The sequence below is a fragment of the Haliotis rubra genome, unplaced genomic scaffold, assembly GCF_003918875.1.
Source record: "Haliotis rubra isolate DU_JTF1 unplaced genomic scaffold, ASM391887v1 Scf3, whole genome shotgun sequence".
Classification (NCBI taxonomy): domain Eukaryota; kingdom Metazoa; phylum Mollusca; class Gastropoda; order Lepetellida; family Haliotidae; genus Haliotis; species Haliotis rubra.
This window is the reverse complement of record NW_025766968.1, coordinates 1,423,312-1,448,522: the sequence shown is the minus strand read 5'-3', so window position 1 is coordinate 1,448,522 and position 25,211 is coordinate 1,423,312. Positions and strand designations below refer to the sequence as shown.

Genomic DNA, 25,211 nt, shown 5'->3' with positions numbered 1-25,211 from the left:
CTGTATTATCCCCAGGGAGTTGAAGTACGACAGTGTTCTATGACCGAGGATAGTAATGTACGTAGCGCCGTGAGCAGGCAATGTGCCTGAATATGAGTGCCATATAAGCGGACTATTACTCACTAATCCAATCAACGAGTTAATAACTTGGTAACTTGGGAAATTTCTTGTTCAGTGATTAACATCATAAGTATTGATCCACGCAGTTGGGATCAAAGTCACCGAGTCTGATCAAACGAATAATTCACTCGTCACTTTTACTTACGTTTCTAAGGTATAAGAATTGCCATTATGTCGTAACGGTTTAACACACCATAATAGAGTTAAAGTACGTTGACCCCATCTTAATCACTCTACGATATGTTGAAGAAGGATATTGGTGGTATTTCGTATAGGTTAACAGATGCTCTCGTAAAAGTCCCGCTATGCTTATTGCATCCCTGCTTCACTGTTGGCGACTATTCGTCTTTGAGATACATTACTGCATTCAAAAATCTATACATGCCGAAAGAACTTCAAAATATCAAATTCGCTCATATACATTGCCAATATAGATATTATTAATTAAATTTATGTCGGGGACAGAAATTGTTTCAAACAAATATAGCCCATGCAAGTCTAGAATATGTGGCAAGCTTAAGTCTAGATTTCCACAGCTTTCTGAAAATGAAAGTTTCAGGGCTCCTTTTAATAATTTACATTTTATAATTATTATTTATCAACTGTTTCAGTCAAATATATTCATTTCAGTGACTAGATGTTAGTCTACCTTCCCGCCATAAACAACGCCTGGTTGGGTGTGTCACTGTTGGCGGTTTAAGTTGACCTTGAACTCTGTGTGACCTGACCGAATGAACTACTATTTATCTCTGATAGCTGTGTGAAGGAGAAGTGTAATCTCCTCCCCCGCGTGACTCAGCGTAGTGCGCGTGACAAATCAATACAGCCGCCATGACGAAAAAGAGTACTGTTAGAAATAGAATCACCGCAACATCAAACAGAGATGAAAAGGATTCTGTTGACAAACAAGGCCAAAGGTAGTTATACTTAAAAGTGCATTTAATGTAATGGCGGGTCGATGTCGTGTTGTTACTGTTCGTCCAGGCTGATGTTTACTGAATAGGAGAGTGTTCTTGTCCGTGTCATTACTAATCGTCACGGATAGTGGCCTAAAAGTAATAAATGTTCTGTTCTGTCCCCGCTGATGGTTACTAATGTGTAGCGTTAGCCTTGCTCCAAGGCTGTACTGAAGGCTAAGCACATGGATGTGTAGTAATTCTATCCTTTGAAGAGGCAAGTCTAGATAAGGGGACAGTACACCGGTCTGTTAGGGGGGTTATTTATATTTTTTTAGAAATTATCATTTAAACTATTAATTATTACCTTAGAGACTTCTGCAAGCACGCCAGTCTGTTAGAGGGATATTTCATTTGTAGAAATTATGATTCAAACTATTAATTATTACTCTAGAGATTTGTGCAAGTCTAGAGTAGAGTGTCCAATGGACATTTCAAGCTGTCAATTAGTCTGTCACACATATCTCGAACCATATCATTTACCCGTCAGCGCTGACTCACTGTGATGATATAGCTGTACATGAAGCAAGTCTAGATTTACCACAGGTACAGGAAATGGAGTTTATTGTTTCGATCGATATTTTATACAATGCATATTCAGAGACTAAGCGTTATTCGGCCTGTCGTTGTACAGGCATTATTAACTTATACCTGCTGCGCTAACGGTACGTATAACAGTAAACATTGTACAGGTGTACAGTTATCAATTATTTACGGTTATACAGGTATTCTCTCAAGTGGAAATTAGATAATTACATTTTCTGCTGACGCGCTCAACGTGAGTGACCGCAGAGCAAAGCACATCGATCCATAATTATACTTCACTGTCACACCTTGTGGATGTTGCACAGCGAGAGATGCAGATATGTTCGTCATATTGCTACTGATGTTACTGTGGAGTGAACATTCTGGGCATGATGTGTAGAAATATCTTTGTAAAAGGAATTACCTTTGTAAAAACTACTCTCAAAGAAGACAGAAATATGATGGAAAATAACTGCAAATATTTCATCACGTATATGAATTCATAAAGAAATCTAAAATGTTTTTATCGAAGTAAATGTGAACACACACGTAAAATATATTGTACATTAAACACACGTAAAATATATTGTACATACACACTGTCGTGTGTGTATCATATCTTCTTCAACATAAATGCATGTTACCTCGTCGCCTTACTTAGAGGTGCCTGAGCCGCCATATAGCTGGAATATTGCTGAGCGCGGCGTAAAACTAAACTCATGCAATCAATAGACGTGCGTGATGCATTATTCTCAAATTCTATCAGCTTCAAAATATTTTTGAGTCAAATGAAATTCGGCATATGTATTTACTTCTTTCAAAATGTTTAAGATTAAGTGGCTCCGATATTTCTGATGTAATGCTTTGTTGTTTTAATGGATAATAGAAACTGCCCATAAAGAGCAATTGCTATGGAACTATGAACTTATACATGTAAACTGTATTCATGCACTTAATCTGTGAACAGATTCAATAAATCATTTCTTGACAGATCATTAAAATGCATGGCTATTGTTATTTCTCAAACTGTTGTCCATTGGCTTATGATTATGGAGATATTCATTGTCGCATATATCGTCACTTGACTGAAATATTAAAATGGGGATATAACTAAACGTCTAAAACATTGACATTGCACCTTACACAGTATCAGATTGCATATACCTGAAAACCTTCATCCAGACATGGAATAAGATGAATATTTATTACATTTTGTTCTAGGTATATGTACAAAACTTGTCAACTGGATATTTATGTGGTTTCAGACGCCGGGAGAGACAGGCGCCCAGTGACACCTTCCACCTGGACATATGGCTGACTCTGGCGATCGTAAACTGGATCTTCGACTTCGGGCGACCGATTGCTGGCGTGAGTGGTCGTTAAACCAATGGACATGTGGCAGTCAATCGTTAAACCTTTAAAAACAGATGCCAACTGTTCTTTCACTCTCTGTGTGAAACAAACATAGTAGATCTGTGAGTAAGGCAAAAGGTCCCCATCAGTCCATGCTTGTCGTAAGAGGCCATTGTCATGGTAGATACTCGGTGATCGGGTTGAACAGAGATAGTCTTTACCCGGATCATCCTTCCCCGGTATTCATAATGTCAATCACTGGTCTAGACTGCAATCATTTAATAGTTTGGTTCAGCAAACAAAACAAAAATCAGTTTATGGTTATTGTTTGAAAAATATAGTTTCGTAAATCAAGCTATATGTGGGGTTTCAGAAATCAAGTTTGGCCTCAGTTGAATTTTGAACGCCAAATCTGATGACAAACGTTGGCTCTTTGGCCCATCAGCTTTTATTAGCGTTCTCTGTGTGCCACCTCTTTTCGAAAATATATATTTTAACAGGGAACTGACACAGGACAAATATGCCTCGATGGCATCCCTGCTGCGTGTAGATGGAAGGAACTGAAATATGACAGGGTGTATAAAGTGTGACCACATTATAATGGCGTCTCCTTCACTTCGTTACGCACATTCGGGAAATGTCGTTAAAATTATTTTCGAGATACAGAAATCAGATATGCATGTACCGAGGGTTTAGACGTTTGGACGTTGATGAGACATTTCCTTCCATGGAGGTGGTCTCACATGGTCATTTTGAAAATGGTATCGCGTGGGCATAAATGATTTAATTTGAATGAAATTGTGTTTCAGAAGATCAGTTTCTCAGCAATAGAATGTTGATACGTACAAAGGTATTTGTCAATGGTGTGAACAGATGCAGCAGAAGTAGGCAACGCCAGCAATGCTATACTAATGGTAGGAACAAGGTTGTGTAGCAAGCCCCATAAGTATGACTGTTGTTGCTTTTCAGTGGTATGTTCCATTGGAGTGGTCTCCCCTGAATAGGCCCAGCATCGGCGACTACTTCCACATGGCGTACAACGTCATCACGCCATTCTGCTTACTGAAGGTAAAATGAATATTAATTCTGCACATATTCTTCCTTTGTCAATATAATTGAATGTAAGTAGGTATGTTTAGACCCGTGTATAGTGAGTGAGTGAGTGAGTGAGTTAAGTTTTACGCCAATTTTAGCAATATTCCAGCAGTAACACGACAGGGACACCAGAAATGGGCTTCACCCATTCACAGGGGCTTGTAACGCTAAAACCTGCCATCAAGGTATGTAGTGTCACTAACGGGGTCTTATCACTATATAAAATGACCTCCTCTTATATAGTACTAAGACTCCGTCAGTGACAGTATATACCTTGATGGCAGTTTTTATCGTTACCTGTCCCTGTGCACCCATTGTATCCATGTGGGGCATCGAAACCGAGAACTTTATTGGTTTAATATGTCGCAATTCTCGAATTCGAGTTCGAAATTTACATTATGTATGCCTATGTTCGCCGGCATTATATATAATAAATGATCTCTCTGTGTGTGTGTATACACATCTTGACATGCCTATGTTAGAAATTGATTTATTTAGAATCCTTTGTTTGATATTGATGATATCTGTCCGTTTGTCACTGTTAGCAATGAGAATTATATGTCTTACGATTGATACTTAGAAGGCTAAATGATGATGACTTCAGTAACAGTATCCTAAGGTATCTGTGTACAAGAAACACCATGTCCGAATAATTAATACAGTAACTGTAATCAAAAGAAATATGAACTTCTGTTTCAGAAATAATTAATATTGCCCACAATGGCTCTATGGACGAATATTGTCTATCTAAAAGTGCAAGGATTAAAATGTTGTACATTAAAATCTACCTCATTTACTAAAAGAGCAAAACAAAATAAGTGAGTTGGGAAAACGTTTTCATGTAACGTATTTATAGAAATGAAATATAATCATTCCCGAGACGTGTTGGCAATAGCCAGGTGCGACCGAAATATGAACTGAGGTGTATTTTAGAGGTTGTCAGGAAACCATTTTCTATTTGAATATGAACAGTTATCTGCCAGTCCCTGGGGCTCCTTTTCAACTTAATGTCATCTATTTGTTTTTACTATCAAAATTACATATATTCTAGACTGTCTCACAGTCCCTGAACTGTGTTATTTTCCCTACAGCCAAGGCCAACCCCTGCAATGTGCAAAGCCCTAAATGAAGCAAGTCTAGATTTCCCCAGGTTAAGGTCAGAATCTCTGGTCTCCCTGGGGCTCCTTTTCAGTTTAAATGGATTTATTTGTTACATTCAAATTATATATATTCAGAGACTTAGCGTTAGTCTACATATATTCAGGCACTAAGCGTTAGCCTACATATATTCAGGCACTAAGCGTTAGTCTATTCTATGACCTGATCTGACGTATTTCGTTATGCAGGAAAAGACGTACTATAGTGACATCTTTTGTCACAGATCTGTTCCGTGTTCTGTAGAAGTTTGTCACTAATTCTTGCCATACTTCCATACGTGGTCATGTTTCAAATGAAGGTCCTCGTAATAGAAATGAAAACATACTGAATGTTTGTGGGGGTGGGCAGTGACCAGGGGCTGTGGATAAGGTTAAAGCGTTCAGTCGTGAAGTCGAGGGTTGGGTTTGAGTACCACATAATGGTCATTATTTGTGAAGCCCGTGTTTGGTGACCGTGATATTCCTGAATTGTGGCGAAAACGTCTTAAAACCATGCCAACTCACCGTCCCGAACGTAGTTCAAAATATTCAAAATATCACATTTGCACAATTTTTCAATTTGACATTCCAGTGGGTCCAACAAATGACCCAAAGCCCGTGTGACCACATATACAGTTGTCAGACATCCTCGCACACACCCAAAAATACCATTACACCATTCATTCTGAGCACATAACTAAATTAGTATCAGCCTACTCCACAGTGGCGGACCTGTACATTCTCGAAGTGGCCCTTCACTATATTCATCTGACTGGAGGAAACAAGACGATCCACTGATGGAGCAACCACATACAGACAGTGATTGCACAAGCAGTAGCTTAACCACTTTCTTTCATACGCTGCATGGATTCCAGCTATGTCATTGTTTGATACAGGGGTATAGGGTGATTTGGCGTATATTTTTTTGACCAAATAGCGTTATAGTGCGTTGCTACGAGAACAAATCTGTATGGCGCCGCACTTAACCCGTCATGCCCTGTAATATGGTACTTACAGTGGCACCCCGCTTAACCGGAAACCTCGCTTGCTGAACGACTGACCGGGCTTCACACATTATGCCCATGTGGGGAACCGAACCCGGGTCTTCGGCGTGACGAGCCAACGCTTTAACCACTAGGCTACCCCACCGCCCCCGCTTGCTGAACGATAGTATCGTGAAACGAAACCTGTACTACATTAAATGCTTCAATTATCCGGACATACGGTCACCAAATTCGAACAGTGAATTTCAATTACCAACATAGGACAGGACAGATGTTTTGTTAAAGTCTCGCCTTATTGGAAATACACAGTATTGTGTCCCACTCCCACCGCGACCACGCGTGACGACGTCTGTTTGCAGTTCATCACCCCTGAGCCAACATGAAAGGGGCGGGTATCATGTGATCGCAATGTTTGTTTAATCAGGTTATTACACGTACTAGTATATCCCGACTTATGATTGTAATCTCTTATATTAATTATATTAAAAAATATCATTCAATGTTGTGTTTATTATTTTCGAAATCATGAGTGACAGACCAGCTCACGCTTAATATTGACACAAACCGCTAACAAATTACCACTACTGACGACTTGAAGTTAAAGTTGACAGAGAATAGATAAATATACTGACGGAAACAAGTAACGGAACACCACTTCAACTTAGTGTTCCTTTGTGAATTCACGAATTTTCACCCACAGTGAAAGACAGCTTGCGAAAAAATGTTGAAAACATATAAGGATGTGTTCTCCAATACATTTCCCTCAGTGTATAACATAGAGACCATACCTTGACATTGTATTGGAATGACCCGTGAAGATCCGGGTTAGAATTGGTCTTTAGCAACCCATGCTTTTCGTAATAGGAGACTAACGGGATCGGGTGGTCAGGATCGCTGACTTGGTTGACACATGCCATCGTACAAACATGTATCTCAGTTGCGTAGATCGATGCTCATGTTGTTGATCACTAGATTGTCTGATCCAGACTCGGTTATTTACACACCGCCGCCATATAGATGGCATATTGATGAGTGCGGCGTTAAACAAACAAACAAACAAACAAAAGATGTATTGGAGTGCCTGTAAAAGGTACATGTTTTTTCATCCCCAGCTCCAGGAGCGGAGCCCCCAGAAACTCTCCCCAAGTGTATCCTACATCTCCGTCATTACCTTTGTGATGGGGGCCAGCATCCATCTCGTCGGAGACTCCGTCAACCACAGACTTCCACACGTTGGGTATGAGCTCCACCTATCGGTCAGAGACAATCCCATCATGCAACAGCTCAAACCACAGAAACTTGTAAGAAGGGCTAAGCCTACCTTTTATGGTCAACATACCCTGCCCACATTCTCTTGAAAATTATTGTGTGTTATCTGTGTTGTGTGTTAAAATATATTTTGTTAAATATACCACTTGTGTAATCACGTACTCACCATACGCATGACATTGTTCTATTTCTTTAAATATTGTAATTTTCCAATTTCTATTAACGCCTTACGTTCATCCCGTTCTAGTTGTAAAAACCGTATCCCCTTCATTTCGGGTCACAATAGTTACTCAGTATGCATGAATGTGTATCGTGTGGAATAAATGTCTGATCAGGGTCCCGATCCACCACAAAGCATTCGTGGCGCTACGACATTCCTAAGCCTATGGTAAACTATAGAGTTACGACCCTGGATGATTGTAGCCTCGTTCTCGACTGTTACTCGTACTAGCAAACTATTTTACTATCAACAGGTGTTTTGTGTGACCAAATTTCATCGTGGTATACCTGTAATATGAAAGCTATCAGCCTCAAACGACAACTAAACAGTCACTTATCTAATCACTTTGGGTTACATATTTTAACGTTCCTTGTTGCAGTAGTCTTCATTGTAATGAACGTTCTTATAACGCCTAATGTAAAACCTATATTCCATTAATTTATTATTCTTTCACACAGGTTAGCTTGTTTGAACTCCTCTACACGTACGATGAAGAAATAGGCCATCTGATGTGGTAAGAATAATAACCCACATTTAGTTTGTACGACCGCATATAACTATCATGCAATATAAAAGTTTTCATTGCACACTGGGAAGAATATCATCTATTGAATAAACTCGATCGAGGACAATATAGATGTACTGCCTTTGTGTTTCAAATTGGCAACAGCCTGGTAAGATTCTCTTTAATATTGTATTCGTTTAAAAAAACAATGATATTGTTTCTACATTTAGGGAATGATGATGTCACTTAGTACCACAAATCCGTTAAGACACGGGTAAAAGGTGGTCTTCAGTAACTATTGCTTGTCGAAAGAGGCGACTAACGGGATCGGGTGGTCAGGCTCACTGACTTTGTTGACACATGTCATCGTATCCCAATTGCATAGATCGATGCCATCACTGGATTATTTGGTTCACACTTGTATATTAACAGACCTATAAGTCATATTGCTGAATGGGAGTTAAACACAATACGAAATCAATGCAAGTTGACTTGGTTAATGCAGGTCATTGTATCCCAGTTTCTTAGAACGATGCCTTTGATCATGCAGCGAGCGTAAATAGTTTCCAAATTTTGCTAGCCAGTCGGGCTAGCTATGCCCGAAAGTTACTAGCCCACAAAATAACTCACTAGCCCGAAATTTGACTATATACACGGATTTCATCATTAAGCTGCTAATATGATGAACATTTTTATCAGGCCACAATCTTGCATGATTTAAAAGACTTTTAGTATATTATAACTTAACAAGCAAGAGAGAGTGATATATTTACAAAATGACAACATGAAACTTCACCAGCCAGTCTGGCCAGTGATTGTGGAGGTTTACTGGCCCGACTGGATTTTTACTAGCCACGGGCTAACGGACCAGTGGCTATTTCGCACACTGCTTTGATGTAAATCACTGGATTGTCTGATCCTGGTTCGATTACTTACCGACCGATGTACATGTCACATAGCTGGAATATTGCCAGAGCAGCGTCAAGCAACAAACACTACAAGCAGGGTGCAAGACTTCCACTGAGTTGGCAATAACCCGTTTCTGCCATGTCCGTGCTAAATTACATTTAGGCGTCAGGCGTGCTCGAACAATATGGCTTCATTGCTTATACAGGAACATTTCATTTCCCTTTCACTCTGTTACATTATAAAGTTTCGACTCTATTTTTTTCTAAGAAAAACGATTTAAGTATGTGAGCGAACGCTGTGCTATTTCATGATGCTTACACTATATTTATTGTATAAATGATTAATATATAAGACACGAAAGTGGACATGCTTCTTGAATATGATTTCAATATGCTAACAGTGATGTTACCACACTGGGATTATATTCGGCTTAACTTGTTTATGTGTGATTTTATTATGTTAACGCTATGATTTTATTTCAGGTATATTCCGTTTTTCATTACGCTTTTCCTCTACTTTCTTGGCTGTTTCCGAAAAAACAACCCCAGTGATCGAAAGTTGGGGTTGTCATGGTGGTTGCTGCTGTTTGTAAGCTCCGTATACTACTGGTAAGTAAAAACTGCCGCCATTGGCATAGATGAAGTCGGCTGGCCTGAACAGTGAAACAGAAGGCTTCATTTGTTTCTCGGGACCAGTCATGTCACGCTCGTAACCGTCAAAATGAAAATGTGAAATGTAGATTATATACTGAACAGCATTAGAAACGCACCACCCATATAATACGAAATATCCCCGTCAGACTGAAATGTACCCATGATATCTGAGCATCGTCGGTGCATTTAGGGTGGTGCGTTTCTAATTTTGTTATATATTAATGAATGTAATGAGACTCCACCGCGTGTTAGCTGATATGACCGCAGTACTGTAAGTGACATGATGACTCAGACGTTGATCTATCATACGACCCAGAATATATATAGGGGTACTAGAATTACAGATAAAAACCGTTTTGGAACAGGCCCGTATACAACCTCAGTCATGTGTAAGCAAGCAGACCTGATCTCGTCTCTTTTTCAAAATGAATTTATATCAGTCTGTCCGTTTGGCCATTTGAGATGGACAAGATCCAGGAGAAAACTTGCGGACCTCCTTTCCAAAATGTCACGCATGCATCCCAAGTTCCCTGTTGTCCGACTCCCACTGCTCTTGGTGCCTTTGTTGTGGTACCTCCCAATCTCTTTCCTGACATTTGGAGGGTGCCTGGATTTACTGCCTGAAACACAGCCCTTCTGACACTCAACGTGTCTTTTCCCACAGGGCGCTGTGCTAATAATACTCGTATGTAAGCTTAACCAGTCTGGTTATGTCAGAACAACCCGAACCCTCTTTGCTGTACAAATTGATTTTAATATGTAAATAATAATAAAATAACAATAAGAACACAACGATTCATTGGAGTAAATAGACCGGAATTCTGTTTTACATAGGACATACCAGTATTGAGAGCAGTTATGCAGATTGAAGAACACGTGTTTCCTAAGGTCAACCTCAAGCTGACCTCAGATATATTGACCTAAAAATAATAAACACGATGCAGGCTGTCACATGTCACATGTTTTCATCCGAATTTTCCGTGTTAGTTCATGTGCGTTAATATAATGAAAATGCATTGGAAATTAAATCCCTGCGCAGCTGAGTGTCACGATGTTCCCAATAATGTGTATAATGTGTATGTGTTATATTTGAAACAGACTGTAACTGAAATATGCAAGTTCACGCATCAGCTCGTGGCAAATAAACCGACACAATAGCTCATTAATTTGTACAATACATTGGCTTATAATGTTATGACTGTTATACCTCTTTAAAATGAAATCGATTGTATGATCGATAAAAATTATCGATATCGATTAATATATTTCTGTGAACCAAATAACGATTGCATATTGCTTACAAGCAGCCTTTCAGTGGATTAGCTTGTTTTATCGACCGATTCTGGTTGATCGATCGTGTATTTAGAACACTAACCAACAGCTATGAATCTAAATAGCATTGAACCAATTAATCAAACCACAGACAGGAAAATCAGTGATTGTTTTGAGCAACCATGGTAAATCGGACCATATCAATCGAATGGTATCGCCCGGATTAACGAGGTTTTACTTTATCGAGTAAATGGATTTTTCAAATTATTGTTTACACATGTAATCCCAAGTCTCTGAGCTATTGCCGATGTGACGTTAAATATTAACTCACTCACTCACTGTCCCATACAAAAAAAGATTGTAATTGTGGATATCTTATTTCAGGTATTTGGTAACAGAGGGACAAATCTTCAGTGTTTATATTTTAACACTGGGCTGTATGCTGGTGATCTGGGGATTCAAAGCTGGGCGAGGAGAGAGACTTGACGTTAACGGCTTGTTCCTAATTCACACGTTCAACGTGACCTTTGTACTCATAGTGATGTGGGTGGTGTATCTGTGGAACGATCCTGTCCTCAGACAAAAGTACCCGGGGCTAGTGTACATTCCTGAGCCCTGGTCGTATTACTCGCTGCACTTTGTTAACAAGTTATGATAAAACAGACGTTGTGAGTGAGGGGAATTTTACGCCGTTTTTAAGGAGTATTCCATCACTACCCCGCCGGAACAACCAGACTTGGACTTCACACATTATAGCAATGTGGGATCTAACCCGGGCATTTGTTGTGACGTGCGAATACTTTAACCACTACGGTAGCCCCCGTCCTTGATACTTTGACTATCAACAACGCATGTTGAAGTCTCCTTTAATGACGTTTGTCGATAGTCTGTCGACTAGTATGACGTCACCATTCTATGCCACGTCCACAGGAATGACTACCCGTGAAGATCCGGGTTAGACTTGGTCTTTAGTAACCAATGCTTGTCGTAAGAGGCGACTAACGGGATCGGGGAGTCAGGCTCGAACTTGGTTGACACATGTCATCGTATCATAATTGCGTATATCGATGCTCATGGTGTTGATCACTGGAATGTCTGGTCCAGACTCTATTATTTACAGACCGCCGCCATACAGCTGGAATATTGCTGAGTGCGGCGTTAAACAACAAACAATCAAACTACAGGCGTAGTCGAGCTGTGTGCTTGATCACTTTAACACGTAATTTATTCCAGAGGTTTACCCATATAAAAATGGATTATTGCAACCCCTGCCTGATTTCAGTCTTGATAGAAACATCTAGAAAAAACGAAAACCACCTTCAGTCTTCTTTTTCAAGTTCTTTTGCTGGAGGTGAGGTGAGGTGAAATTGAGTTTAACGTCGTGCTTGAGAATATTTCGTTCATATGACGACGTGCATGCGTGTGTCTGTGTATGTGCGGCTGCTTGTACTAGCCCAGACTTAAGCTGGTTTTATAGTGCTAGCCCACTGAGATACCATGCCGCAGTGAAGCATGAATACCCCACTCAGACACATTATACTGACTCCGAGCCGACCAGTCCTTGTTGTACCCATTAATGCCGAGCGCCAGGCAGTGACCAACAAGTACCAAATTTTAACGTCTTTTGGTATGACGCGGTCGGGGATCGAACCCGCGACCTTCCGCTCTCCGGGCGGACGCTCTAACCACTACACCACGGAGGCGGTCTCTTTTGCTGGTTGTCATCTATACGTCAGACGGCCAGTCAGTGCCATTGCCCGATCCTACGTAATCGGTTCATGCTCAAAGCATCGGCTATTGTTCTTCAGCAAATGTCAGGCAGAAGGTCGTGCGCATGTTCAGTTAAACACCCTTGTGTCGAAATTACGGTTGTGTCGAGTCAAATTCATAGTCCCTGCGCATTCCTTCTGTTGTTATCATTTTTCGGTTGTGGGGAACCTCGGATAACTCGAAGCATTTACGTAGGTCATCTTCGATACAACAGTGTTTGTTTGTACACTGTGATCATACACTATTACCATACACTGAAAAATACGTGCATGCATTTATTCACATTCAAATTCAACTTTGAAACGCATGAACCGCTCAGCAGTAGCATCTTGTGCAAGATTTATACCCCAAAGGGATGTGAATTCATATTTGTAATAGGTTCAACTTTAGGACAAACATACATATTTACAACAACACCTAAGGCTGTATCACAAGCCATGTTTAACATAACAGCCACGAATAGAACAGACTAACATATATATTACAAAGTATGATGCTAAGAACATGACTTAAAGCTTAAGTTTAGAAAAGGTGGATTTGGAACATGTGTTTCATATGTACAGTAAACTAGGTTTATAACGAACTGACAGATAACGAACTGAAGGATATAACGACCTAAAATTAATGGTCCATTTGAGTTCGTTATAACCGTAGTTCTCTAACTGTAGAAGTCATATTAGCATATTGATACCTGAAAATGGCATACTCTTTTATAAACATTCATCTTGATATCAGCATATTATTATTTTTGGTTCTGAGAATAACGCAGATTTAGGCAACAACTAACGTGTGACGGGGAATGACAGATTATCTTTCCCGAGTAATAATAATTACGTTGTTGCATGATAAATATAACGAGGGAAAGATAATCTGTCATTCCAAGTCATGATTTAACCAATGAAATCGTTGATTTTTTTTAAACAGCCAAGCAACGTTCACCAAAAGCTGTAACCTCCCTAGGGACCTGGTCCTGGAGCACGTTTCACGAAGCGATCGTAGCTCTACAAAGTCACCGTTATAGCATAGGACTTATGATGGTCCCAGCACTTCGATCGCTTTGTGAAACGAGGCCCTGAACCCAGTCTGGTAAAGAACATGTCCTGTTTCAAGACACAACATCACAATGTGTATCATCCTAATTTCTAAACACTACTCGAAAGAAAGAATATCTACTTATATGTCGTTAACATGAAAGAAAGAAGTATTCAAATGAGAGTTGGAAAAACTCCAACATATCATTTTGCTCAATGATGTCAGCGGCATATTTGGTCAAGTAGAGTTTTTTTCACGATGTACTATATCAAACACATCATATACACCAAAAGCCAGCTTGAAATGATCAGTTGGTGATTACAAACAACACAAAATGCCGGGATGTGTTCCTACTGGAATGCATAATCAGGGATCACAGTTTGCTGTTGTCATTTGTCAATGGGCATAATTAATCATCTTGACTCTAGGCAATGTCATCAATGTTAGTCTCAATGTAGTCACTGTAGCCTGGGTTGTCTCCCTTTCTATACAAGATGGCGGTTTGTCACGTGGGCTGTAGGACGTTCTTCATAGTAACGGCCGGGCTCCAGGCGCTCATTCTACGTCGCTTTAGGAGGGTTGCTGACTCCTCTCGGCAAATCATTTTCACCTTGTCCTAGGGTAAACACAAAAGGGATATATGATTACGTAAATACTAACATACTAAGTACCAGGGCCTAGATTTTCGAAGCTCTTTTAGTGCTAAGATAGTCGTAAGGTTATGTTAATGTATGGCACTTAGGCCCTGAGGTCTTTGTGATATATGAAAGAGTTGAGCCCTTTAGTCATGCCAGGCACCAAAGATTCTGGATTCGAATCAACCTATCAATATGTACAGTTTATAAATAGCCTATGTCTTTGGATGCCAGGGTATTACAGCAGCTTGTCATGGGAAGGGATCCATGTCCTCGAGGTATTGGCAGCCCTAATATGAGGAAAGCCTAAAACGACACACCTGGTAAACGTTTATAACCTCATTAGCTTCTGTGATCACTGGAATGGTGCGGGAAAAAACAATTACAAGGATCATAACCAGCTGTCCCACTTTCTGTGATGGCGATTGGGTGCTTGACTCCGAGAGTGTGGGTTCGAATCCCGGATGGGACTCAAACTAGAAATTAAATAACTAAAATCTGCACTTTACTGATAATGTTTAATCCTAAATATAACATATGTTACAACTGACTACTATCTAAATGACATGTTTGAATTCATAATACGCAGATCGAATCGAGGCATTTGAAGCACCTAGGACCACTAGACCACTTACCACCTCCACGTGTACTCATAGCTAGCGGGTACTTTAATGTACAAAATATTGTCTGGAGCATTTGTCAGATTTCCACTTTGAGCATTTGTCAGATTTCCACTTCCATGTCCACTAGAAAGGAGGACTCTGGTAGCCAACGGAGCTACATATTTAAGCGTACGCTGCAAACCGTAGCTGTAACATTCCTAATTGTGTTAAACCTTGTATCCCATTCACAACAGAGGGCAATAAAACGACCTTTTTCAATGTGTCGGTGTTACGAGACGAAATAACCCGTCAAACTTGAAATATCCTCTAATTGCAAGATTGGATGCTTTGGCATCTTAGACGTGTTTTGGTCCTTGTATATACCTTATATCTGACCGTTAATCGGCACTCGGTTAATCGTCATGGCTGAGTTTGCTCCCTGCATTTCTTAGCCGGTGTACTTGATTAGATTTTATCAGCTTCGAATCCCTCTGGCGTCTGGAGGCTAATGATGGTGCCCAGATGTTGGTAACCGAGCTTACTGCTTTCCTACTGCGTTTGGAGGGATTATTTAGCAGATCTTCTTATAATAGGCCAACGATGCTTATTGTGCCATTGTTGGTGTCAAATTCTACCTGGCGTATGCTATCAAAACGTATATAAACCAAAACCAAAATGTAATATGTTTACATTGAATCTAGTGGTGACATCACGATCAATGTCGAAATGATTTTCGTTTGAATCGGGAATCGAACCACGGATATATTTCAGATGTTTTATCATCTACACAAATGTATTAGTATTCGATGTAGTCGTATCACATCAACAGCTCTTGTAATACAATGGCGGAAAATGCAGAATAGACACTACGCAAGAATGCATGCCCACACATTTCTACAAAAGCTGCAGCATGTGCAAATCATGAATTGTGGGAACAAAAGCACAGGCGCCGAAATAACGAATCAGAAACTAAAACGTCAGGGTTATATGCAAATCAGTCAAATACAAGGGCGATGACGATGAGGTAGATATTATAAGCAATCGGAAAGGTAACGATAGGGATTTTCATTTTCCAAATAGCTCGGAACCTCATCAGACGGAGACCTAAAGATATGACCTGGTTTGGGCAGACGTCCCTAAACAAGTCAGCGTGATGACGCACAGATCCAGTACGTAGCCAGGCAGATTTAAGTTGTCATAATAAATAAGCAGTGATTTCAGAGTTGCTACAAACAGTGACCAAACAATGAGGAATCAAGAATGAACGTCATTTTATGGATATACAACTTCTTTATTCTGTGAAAGGCGACGTTTCGACATAGATTCTAATGTCGTTGTTATCACATCGCTTTTCACATGATAAAGACGTCAGCTTCTAAAATACCCATCAAAGAAGTAGCGAGGAATCGTTTAAAGGAATCGGGGTGTTGCTAGCCGCTGAATTAGGTCTTGTCCCACCCAACCGCATACATTGAATAGGCTGTTCTGGCTCTTCAACAAGAGACACACTGTTCCACGGGTCACTGGTATTTCATCCAGAGGGCACCATGCAGATGTCAAGAGCGGCAAACATGATCATGGCGTTTTTGGATTTTGTATGCGGATTGTTTAAGCTTATTTCTTCCTGTGCCTCGCGAGCTCTTTGTACCATTCTTCGGCCAAACTGAAGTTCATATAGGCTAATGATGAATCATAAAACGCATACGCTTGTGATAGTACTGTTGCGGAATGGATTTAATAAGTTGCAAGGTTGGTCTCAAGAAACCGCAAAACCTACCAAACTAAACCTGTTTATAATGTATAAACCTGTGGACTATTTCCAAGGATTAAGCCTGATTTTAATATAAATATACTCACTTAAGAAGAAGGAGAAGAAGAAAAAGAATGATCAAACTTGATAAATTGTGACTACAACTTCTACACTGTGACACAAATAACTACTAGTATAATACTATGTGCAACTAGTAATCTATTTCTACGACCGTGCTCGCTACTACTTGTTTGCCACTGTAAGACTCTCACCGTGTCCTCCCGTTTCTCGTGTTATCAAACTTATTTGGTAGTACGTTCACGCGACCTGCTCTCAAAACACCGGGTGCATTTTGACGAACGTTCTATAAAGTAAAACCATGAAACGTCTCAGAAACATTGCATTTGGAGATATGTTAAAATGTTTTACGTATATCAATAAATATTATTGACAATGTGCTTCTGAACTACAAATTGTGAGCCACAAATGTGTAGCAAACAATTTATATTATAAATATATAGCTATATTCGTTGTTATATTTAACCCCGGCCCCTCTTCCTGGAATATCAAAAGATCCATCACATAGGAGCAGATGGCCTGAAGATCTAGACCCATACTGGGTCACGTCACTACTATTGTTAAGGACGTTTTTGCCAAAAGAATGCAAAACCGCAGTTTGATAAATGAATTCTCTGCATATAGAGGGAGAGAGTCAAACATCGTTGAGTCGAAGTTGGAGGGACCTATGTATATACTTCGGGCCGAAAGACAAAAGGGCCGAAAAAAGCATATACTTCGTGTAATCCGATGTTCGACACAGCCGCAAATGATTACTTAGAAGGAGCGCAGAGGGGTGTTTGACACGGGTGGGGACCAAGTTTATGTTTCGAGACAACCATTAGTTCGACACATCAAAGGGGTGTTCGACATAGGGGGTTTAATTGTAATTGTCAAATATAACAGATACAGGAGAATCACGTGTTTTTATTTTGAAACATACGATCGTTTGAAAGAAATGTCAAACAAGACCAAGAATTTGTGATGGTTGGTTGGTTCCTGGTTTGTTGGTTAACATAGCACATATCAATATTCCAGGTATATGGCGGCGGTGTGTATATGATCGAGTCTGGACCAGACAATCCAGTGATTAACAGCATGTGCATCGATCCAGGCAATTGGGATACGATGACATGTGTCACCTGGGCCAGCAAGATCGTCCACCCGATCCCGTTAGTCGCCTCATATGACAAGCATGGGTTATTGAAGATCAATTCTAACGCGAATCTTCAGACGATGGCAAGATCAAGACAAAACAGTCTACAACTTCACAAGGTTCGTCCCTCAGCAGCAGTTGAGATCGGGCGATGTATCCAGATATTGACAGCAGTCTGCGTCTTGTTACGTCTTGTTAGAATGCTGGCAGTCTTCTGCTCATCACCATCCCAGCTTCTCTACCCTGAAACATGAAATCTATACATGCTGAATTAGACACGCATACTATATCCGGAGCAGTTGAGTGCAAACATGTCATACAGGGTATTCCTGTACCACGATATAATGACAGCCTATGGACAAGCAGTGAGATAACCTCAAATTCTTGAGTAAGTAGATACATTAAATCAGAGTTAAAGGTTTAGATATGGCCACGAGTGCGATGTAGAGTTTACCGGCATGTAAAGATATATATGGAAAGGCTGACATATCAAACGATACCACCATGATATTAAATGACAGTCATTATCAAATTATTCTACTCATTGCAAGAAAATTACTCACCGCAATTATTTGATCCTTTCAAACAATCGGTTCAAAGCCTCTGTCATGCATGATCTTCTTTCTTTGGTCTCCCTGTCACTGAAGTCCCGAGTTTAGTTGGTAAATACCGAAAACAACCCTTCCGTACTCGCAAGAAAAAATATCCGCGAAAGCGCTGTAATGTCCTATTCCGACGACATCATGCATCATGTCCATGCGTCGCCTTAGATAGGTGATGCTGATATCACTGATTTAGATTTGCATGCTGGGGCGATACCAGTAATGGCACACTATTCACGAGAATATAAATAATTATGTTATTATGATTATTGTCAGATGATATGACCTGGAGCGCAGCAGACAAACTGTAACATACGTTTCTGATGATAATATCGCGAGTATTGTCAACTATCTGTATAATCAAGCGAGGTACTATCATTGTAAGTAACAAGTAAATAACCCAGCGTTCAAACTATTCCAAGAATGAACAACTACAATGGCCATTAAGAGCCGGTTTCGAGCTTTTCTGTGCATTTTAGACGGTTCTCCGTTTTGAAAATACATCAACGCTCATGGAATGGAACGGGTATTCCAAGATAGTAGACATAACTTTGGACTGGCTAATTATACAAACAGCTTTCTCCAAAATGGAATGAGGAAAGTCAGGGTATATTCTTAGAAAGCAAAACGATATTCTTATAAACACATAACTGAAAAGGGATATTACCTGGTGAACACCTACGCAACACACAGGGATTGCAGACGAGGTACCACAAGTCAAGCAGCTACAATCCTTTTAGGATAGGGTCAGGAATGTCTGTTTAGCTAACTCCATGTACATACATGTAATTGTGAACTACCAGAGCTAGACGTTCGGTCTGAAACTGAGAGTTCAGAGATAGCTCCTTTATCCAGAACCAGAATACATTTTTGTAGACCCGCAAACGGACTAGTCTTGTGACTAGAAGTCATATCCCCTAGAGCTCAACCAATCAGAGGAGGATACTGTCATTTAAGGCACAATGTCACATATTGTCGTCAATATTGTGGTCTATACTTAATTTATATAAATTGGGGCATATGCACTCACTTTAGCTTCCTATTGATGCAATAAAAGACTTGTTATCCGTTACGACTTGCCTGAAATCGATAATTGAAACTTCGAGGCGGACACCTTCCAAACAGATAACACTTGCCATATATGGAATGTAAACAATTGCTCCGTACACCGAAAACTGTCGCACGCGATGTTGTTGGTGTTCGCCGAATTGGTTTCAATAACAACTTGTGTAGATGATATTCGTAAAGAGCGCTTCATGGGACATAACTCTATAGGGTTCGATTGAAGTAATATTCGGCCGGTAGAGTGCATTATTATTATTTTTAGAGAAGTGTGGTGTGACATTGAGCCAAGTGAGATTGCTATAATTATTAACTGTGTGGAACACATATGTGGCATTTTGCGACACTTGGAATTTTCTCTGAGGTGTATACTACACACCAGTACCACCGCCAAATTGTAGTAGCCTACATACAGATAAGTAAGCTATTCCGTACCAGTCAGTTACAAAGGCATACATGGAGGCGAAAACATATTGAACGTTAGATGTATTATCCCGAGATTGTACGTAACATTGAGGGTCAGACCCGGCTTGAAATACACAAAGTTACCCACTCCTATGATATAGACTTACCCTGTAAGCCTCGTCCTTTTTCTCCATAAGGCGTCGACGGCGCCAGGCCTGAAATCAACATGGCACATTGGTACTGTAAGGTATTGCTTTGGATATTTCGTGTTTTATGGAGGAATTTCAATACCCAGGTCGAAAACATTTTATTAAGATTTGAGTTTAGTAGTTAGTTATATATATTGTTTGTGGGATGTTTAGAAAAATATTGAATTTAAAGAAACAATATACGTTCCCCGTATCAACTTCTTCGCTTTACAATGACAACGATTACAATAAGCAAACAATGATGTAGAATAGTCAACTAGTTGATTGGTAAAGGATGATATTACAAAACAAACTACTTTTAATTTTCATTTCTCAGTTAATGTGTACACACATTTTGTTATTGACAGAGTTTAGTGTATTCACACAGTTATGGAAATTATATTTGATAAAAAATATATTTGAGATCGATACATTGTTCTGATGTTTCTTGTCGACATTGTCTTTAAAAAAGCCATGTTCTATGTTTAAATACAATTTAACAAGATCCAACATGTGCTATACTAATCATATCACACATCATACTAATACAATGGAGATACAGCTCTTAAGCATACGATTAACACTATGTGTGCTTAGGTAGGGTTAAAGAATTTAAATATTGTTGAAAAAATGCTAACTTGAACAGAATACAATTCCAGCGATAATATTAAAAACCCAACAGATTCGTAAAATCAAACTTGTTTCCCACTTCTACCATTAGCTTGCGATTAGTTTGTTTCATGCCTGGTTTCAATAGTTAAACATTGACAAAGTAGACAAGCGCTTATTGATAACAACTTCTTCATCGTACTTTACTTTAATAACAATGTTTCGGTATAGACCCTCTCACAGTTGTCAATCAAGACTGGATGATTCACATGGTACAAAATCATATATCGTAAGTTAGGATTAGCAGTAAAGCCAATTATCAAACATGGAAGGGATTGGTGTGACATGGTGAAACAGTAAGAACAGAAGGATGATATTTTAACAGCATGACACACACAGATAAAGAATAATTTCTCTGAAAAATATCCATCAAACATTTTAAAGTGCAATGTCGTGCAACATGGCGACAGTTTAGCTTCAGGTATTTCAAGCTTCTAAATGTCTCCTAAGACAGACCGCCTCCGTGGTGTAGTGGTTAGAGCGTCCGCCTGGAGAGCGGAAGGTCGCGGGTTCGATCCCCGACCGCGTCATACCAAAAGACGTTAAAATTTGGTACTTGTTGGTCCCTGCCTGGCATTCGGCATTAATGGGTACAACAAAGACTGGTCGGCTCGGAGTCAGTATAATGTGTCTGAGTGGGGTATTCATGCTTCACTGCGGCATGGTATCTCAGTGGGCTAGCACTATAAAACCAGCTTAAGTCTGGGCTAGTACAAGCAGCTGCACATACACAGACACACGCATGCACGTCGTCATATGAGCGAAATATTCTCAAGCACGACGTTAAACCCCATATCACCTCACCTCACCTCCTAAGACAACTTGGTATTAGTGAATGATCCATAAAGTCTCCGTTTGCATTACGTTTTGCCGAAAATGAAGCTACTGGAACACCAGAACAATTCTCGACCGTTTAAACAATATTTAACCGAATTACCATGCCACTATGTGAACAGGCTAAATATTTGAAGCAGGGAGTAAGGCATACACTTGAGTAAGGGATACACTTTTGTTGTTGTCTGATTCGCGCACATTTAACATCTAGGATGTCAGCATTCATGTATTCACAGACTTTTAAACTACATGTTATGTAGTTATGTTATGTTTTTTGTCTGATTGTTCATGGAATGTGTCTTTCGCCATGGAAAGATTAGTCACTGCAGAAATTACGGTGTGTTTTCAAAGGTTTTAAACCAGAAATTAATACTTGAATAAGACTGAAGAACCGTCATATCTACATGAATCTCAATTTTGCTGCATAAATCATATTTGCGTTTGGCGTAAATAGACTTAACGCCAACCACCCAAAAGTCCTCCACGTTTCGTCACATTATAATTCACCAACTGCGAATAAAATCAAAATCTGGCAACCTTCTTGCGTGTCAATTATATGTCTTAGCGTGGCAATCAAAAGTCTTAGATGTACCAAAACAACAACAACAACAACAACAACAACAACCCCATACCCATGAGCTCAGGAAACCCTCAAACAAGTAAGCACAAGAGTTATATGTCACGTCTTAATACTTACGTATTTATATATCCATGCTGAGAATCCTAAATGAAATGAGACGTAGGTGCACACGAAGCACAGGAGAGCTTTCCAGTCATAGTCCATTGCCCAATCATCGTGCCCAATCTCATGCAGCCGACCAATCACCGAGTGCCACACACACACCAGGCACAGATACACCATGGAAGAGAGGATGTATTTGTCCTGAATGAACATAAAGCATTACATGGATCATACAGAAGAATCTCAAACCACTTGAACAATTTACGACTTTCGCTTACCTGGTTTTCCAACTATTCAAACATGTTTCGTAAACTAATCCCATTATTGGTTTTTAAACATTTTCAAGGAAGATACTGGCTACTTTGGGTATTGGAGTGTAACCATTTATAAGGGGAGATAACTTCGGATGGGCATTTTATGTTTGTTGTAGGTGGCATCATGTTAATATCTACTTTGGGTATTGAAGTGTAACCATTAAAAAGGGGAGATAACTTCGGATGGGTATTTTTATGTTTGTTGTAGGTGGCACATGTTGATAACCGCCATGTTTAAAATTTGTATTTGTGAAGAGTACTGAATGTGCTTGCATTAGTTTTATGCACACCCATTATCCCAAGGGAAGACTTGTTTTGTCGTGTTGATGTCATTTAATAAATTTGAACTCTTTACCCACAAAGATTTGTTTAGTTTGTTTGTTTAACGCCGCACTCGGCAATATTCCAGTCTGTAAAAAAATCGACCAGACAATCCAATGATCAACAGCATGAGCATCGATCTACGTATTGGGATACAATGACATGCGTCAATCAGCCACCCGATCCCGTCAGTCGCCTCTTATGACAAGCATGGGTTGTTGAAGACAAATTCTAACCCGTCTCTTCACGGGTCACCCTCAAAAAATGTATTATGTTATTCAAGCTTGCATCTATGACTATGTTTGGTAATCATGGAAGATTTAAAAATCATGGCTACACTTTCAACATTACACATATATGTAGACACAAAATGAAATGACAACACAAAGGGTATCACCGCTGTGAACGAAGTATATCTCGGAGTATCAGTTTGGCGAGGGAGGAAATCTCTTAGAAATGCCGGTCATGCATGTTTATCACGACGTGTGCAGGTATGGATAAATATAGCAAAGTAATCTGGTCGAAGCTATGATGTAAATTCATAATTATCGGTTTCTGGCAAGCCAGTGGACGCAGTTTTGCTCAGCGAATTGTGGTCCCTTTGTTTTCTGACCGCGTAGCCAGGTGACGCTGCAAACACGGACCCGTAATTTCATTCCTACATTCTCATCATGCCATTCTGTTCTTTAGCGTACGTGGTAATAGTCAACGAAATATGTAGAGTATTAATTTACTGTATGCAATAAACTACAAAATGTGAAATGACGTCTCGCTTTGCAAACACCCTTTCCAAACGTCATATCTTATTTCAATTAATACATAAATGCCAACTATACAATTATATGATCTCAGTATCAATCGGACTTTGTAAAAGTTACATTTCACTCAGTGAGAATCTCATCTTTAGTCTCATCGTTTACAATGGCCATCGTACAGTTGTACAATTTCGATAACACATTAAGCATGGGTTTATAAATTGCTTCAAACAGTGATGGTCAAGGTGTTGGCGAGAACGTGAGCTCATCCTGCCCAATCAGTGCTATCCGTCACAGACACATGCAGAGGCCAGTCAATTGTTCACTGAACGAACAAAGATACACATAGCACCAGTTAAAATAGGGAATTGTGTGATAAGACTTTTACTACTGACGTGCCAGATTCGGGAATCTTTCACATGTTGATCATACAACGAGGCCTGACAAAACACACTGAGAGCAATAATCTCATGACGTCATAAGCCATGGTATCCATAGATTAACTCAAGATTCTTGATTCTGCATATTTTATGTTTGAAACCTTAGACAAATTGCTTTCCAGTATTTTATGGAACGCCGCTCGTTACTCTTTTATACCTGTATGCAAACCGACATTCAATTCGCTGTGCAGAGGTCAGTGCCTTTAACACCTATGATCGTCCTCGTTTATATTCAAGGTTCATCAGGGGCGGTAGAGTAGGATAGCGGTTAACGCGTTCGCTCGTCACGTCGATGATCCGGGTTCGATTCCCCACATGGGTACAAAGTGTGAAGCCCAATTCTGCTGTCCCCCGCCGTGATATCACTTACTCACTCACTCAAGGTTCATCAGCATCACACTCGTGCAAATGGATATGATAGAAATAATAAAAGTCTATGATCGGTATCACTTCTGGCTTTCCGTCACCATTAAGCTGGTATAACTTAAAGGTCACAGGCAAACAAAAAATCAAACATAATTAAAACACAATTATCACTTATTCATGACATATAATATACATTGCTGGTTATGAAAAAACATATAAACAAAATTATAAGCGTACAATCGCAAATCAAAAGTTCAATATTGTGTACTTCGGTTTACTTCCCTAGAAATAAAGCAGCCGGGATACCGAACCCAGTCAGAGCGGGTGGGTGTGCACTCAAGTGTAACGGCTGGTTCATTTGCAGATGCCCTCACGGGTCATTGTGTGTGTATATATAGAGATGTTGGGTTTTGTAAATACATGCTCATTTTTTGTGTATAACATTTTGCAATCAACAGACATCATAACATGTCATGTGTTCAAGTATCACACCTGCCTATCTGTGTAATTACATAATGTGACAGAGACCGAACTCGGGCCATAAATCAATGCAT

The 25,211-nt window shown here is 39.8% G+C and overlaps 2 protein-coding genes and 1 long non-coding RNA gene across 3 annotated transcripts in view; 2 read left to right on the top strand and 1 right to left on the bottom strand.

Annotated features, from left to right (window-relative positions):
- Positions 1-873: 873 nt before the first annotated feature.
- Positions 874-11,693, top strand: LOC124282402 (ceroid-lipofuscinosis neuronal protein 6-like). Its single transcript, XM_046718382.1, has 7 exons — positions 874-1,037; positions 2,867-2,969; positions 3,924-4,022; positions 7,302-7,490; positions 8,137-8,192; positions 9,575-9,700; positions 11,402-11,693. The coding sequence occupies exons 1-7, from the start codon at positions 952-954 to the stop codon at positions 11,670-11,672; spliced, it is 930 nt and encodes a 309-aa protein (XP_046574338.1). The 5' UTR covers positions 874-951; the 3' UTR covers positions 11,673-11,693.
- Positions 11,694-13,211: 1,518 nt separating this feature from the next.
- Positions 13,212-25,211, bottom strand: part of LOC124282401 (cys-loop ligand-gated ion channel-like) — a 46,838-nt gene continuing 34,838 nt past the window's right edge. The window contains 3 exon segments of the mRNA XM_046718381.1: positions 13,212-14,435; positions 20,256-20,303; positions 22,477-22,662. Coding sequence (XP_046574337.1) covers positions 14,325-14,435; positions 20,256-20,303; positions 22,477-22,662 — 345 coding nt within the window. The 3' untranslated portion in view covers positions 13,212-14,324.
- On the top strand, positions 20,623-24,871 carry LOC124282403. Its single transcript, XR_006900146.1, has 3 exons — positions 20,623-20,633; positions 21,794-21,798; positions 24,766-24,871. It is a non-coding gene; the product is annotated as an uncharacterized LOC124282403 (long non-coding RNA).

Bases quoted from the DNA above. Each gene is read 5' to 3' on its own strand.
- LOC124282402 (XM_046718382.1), top strand. From the start codon at position 952: ATGACGAAAAAGAGTACTGTTAGAAATAGAATCACCGCAACATCAAAC. The intron at 4,023-7,301 runs GTAAAATGAATA...TTTCATCCCCAG, and splicing joins CGCCATTCTGCTTACTGAAG to CTCCAGGAGCGGAGCCCCCA. The intron at 9,701-11,401 runs GTAAGTAAAAAC...ATCTTATTTCAG, and splicing joins GTAAGCTCCGTATACTACTG to GTATTTGGTAACAGAGGGAC.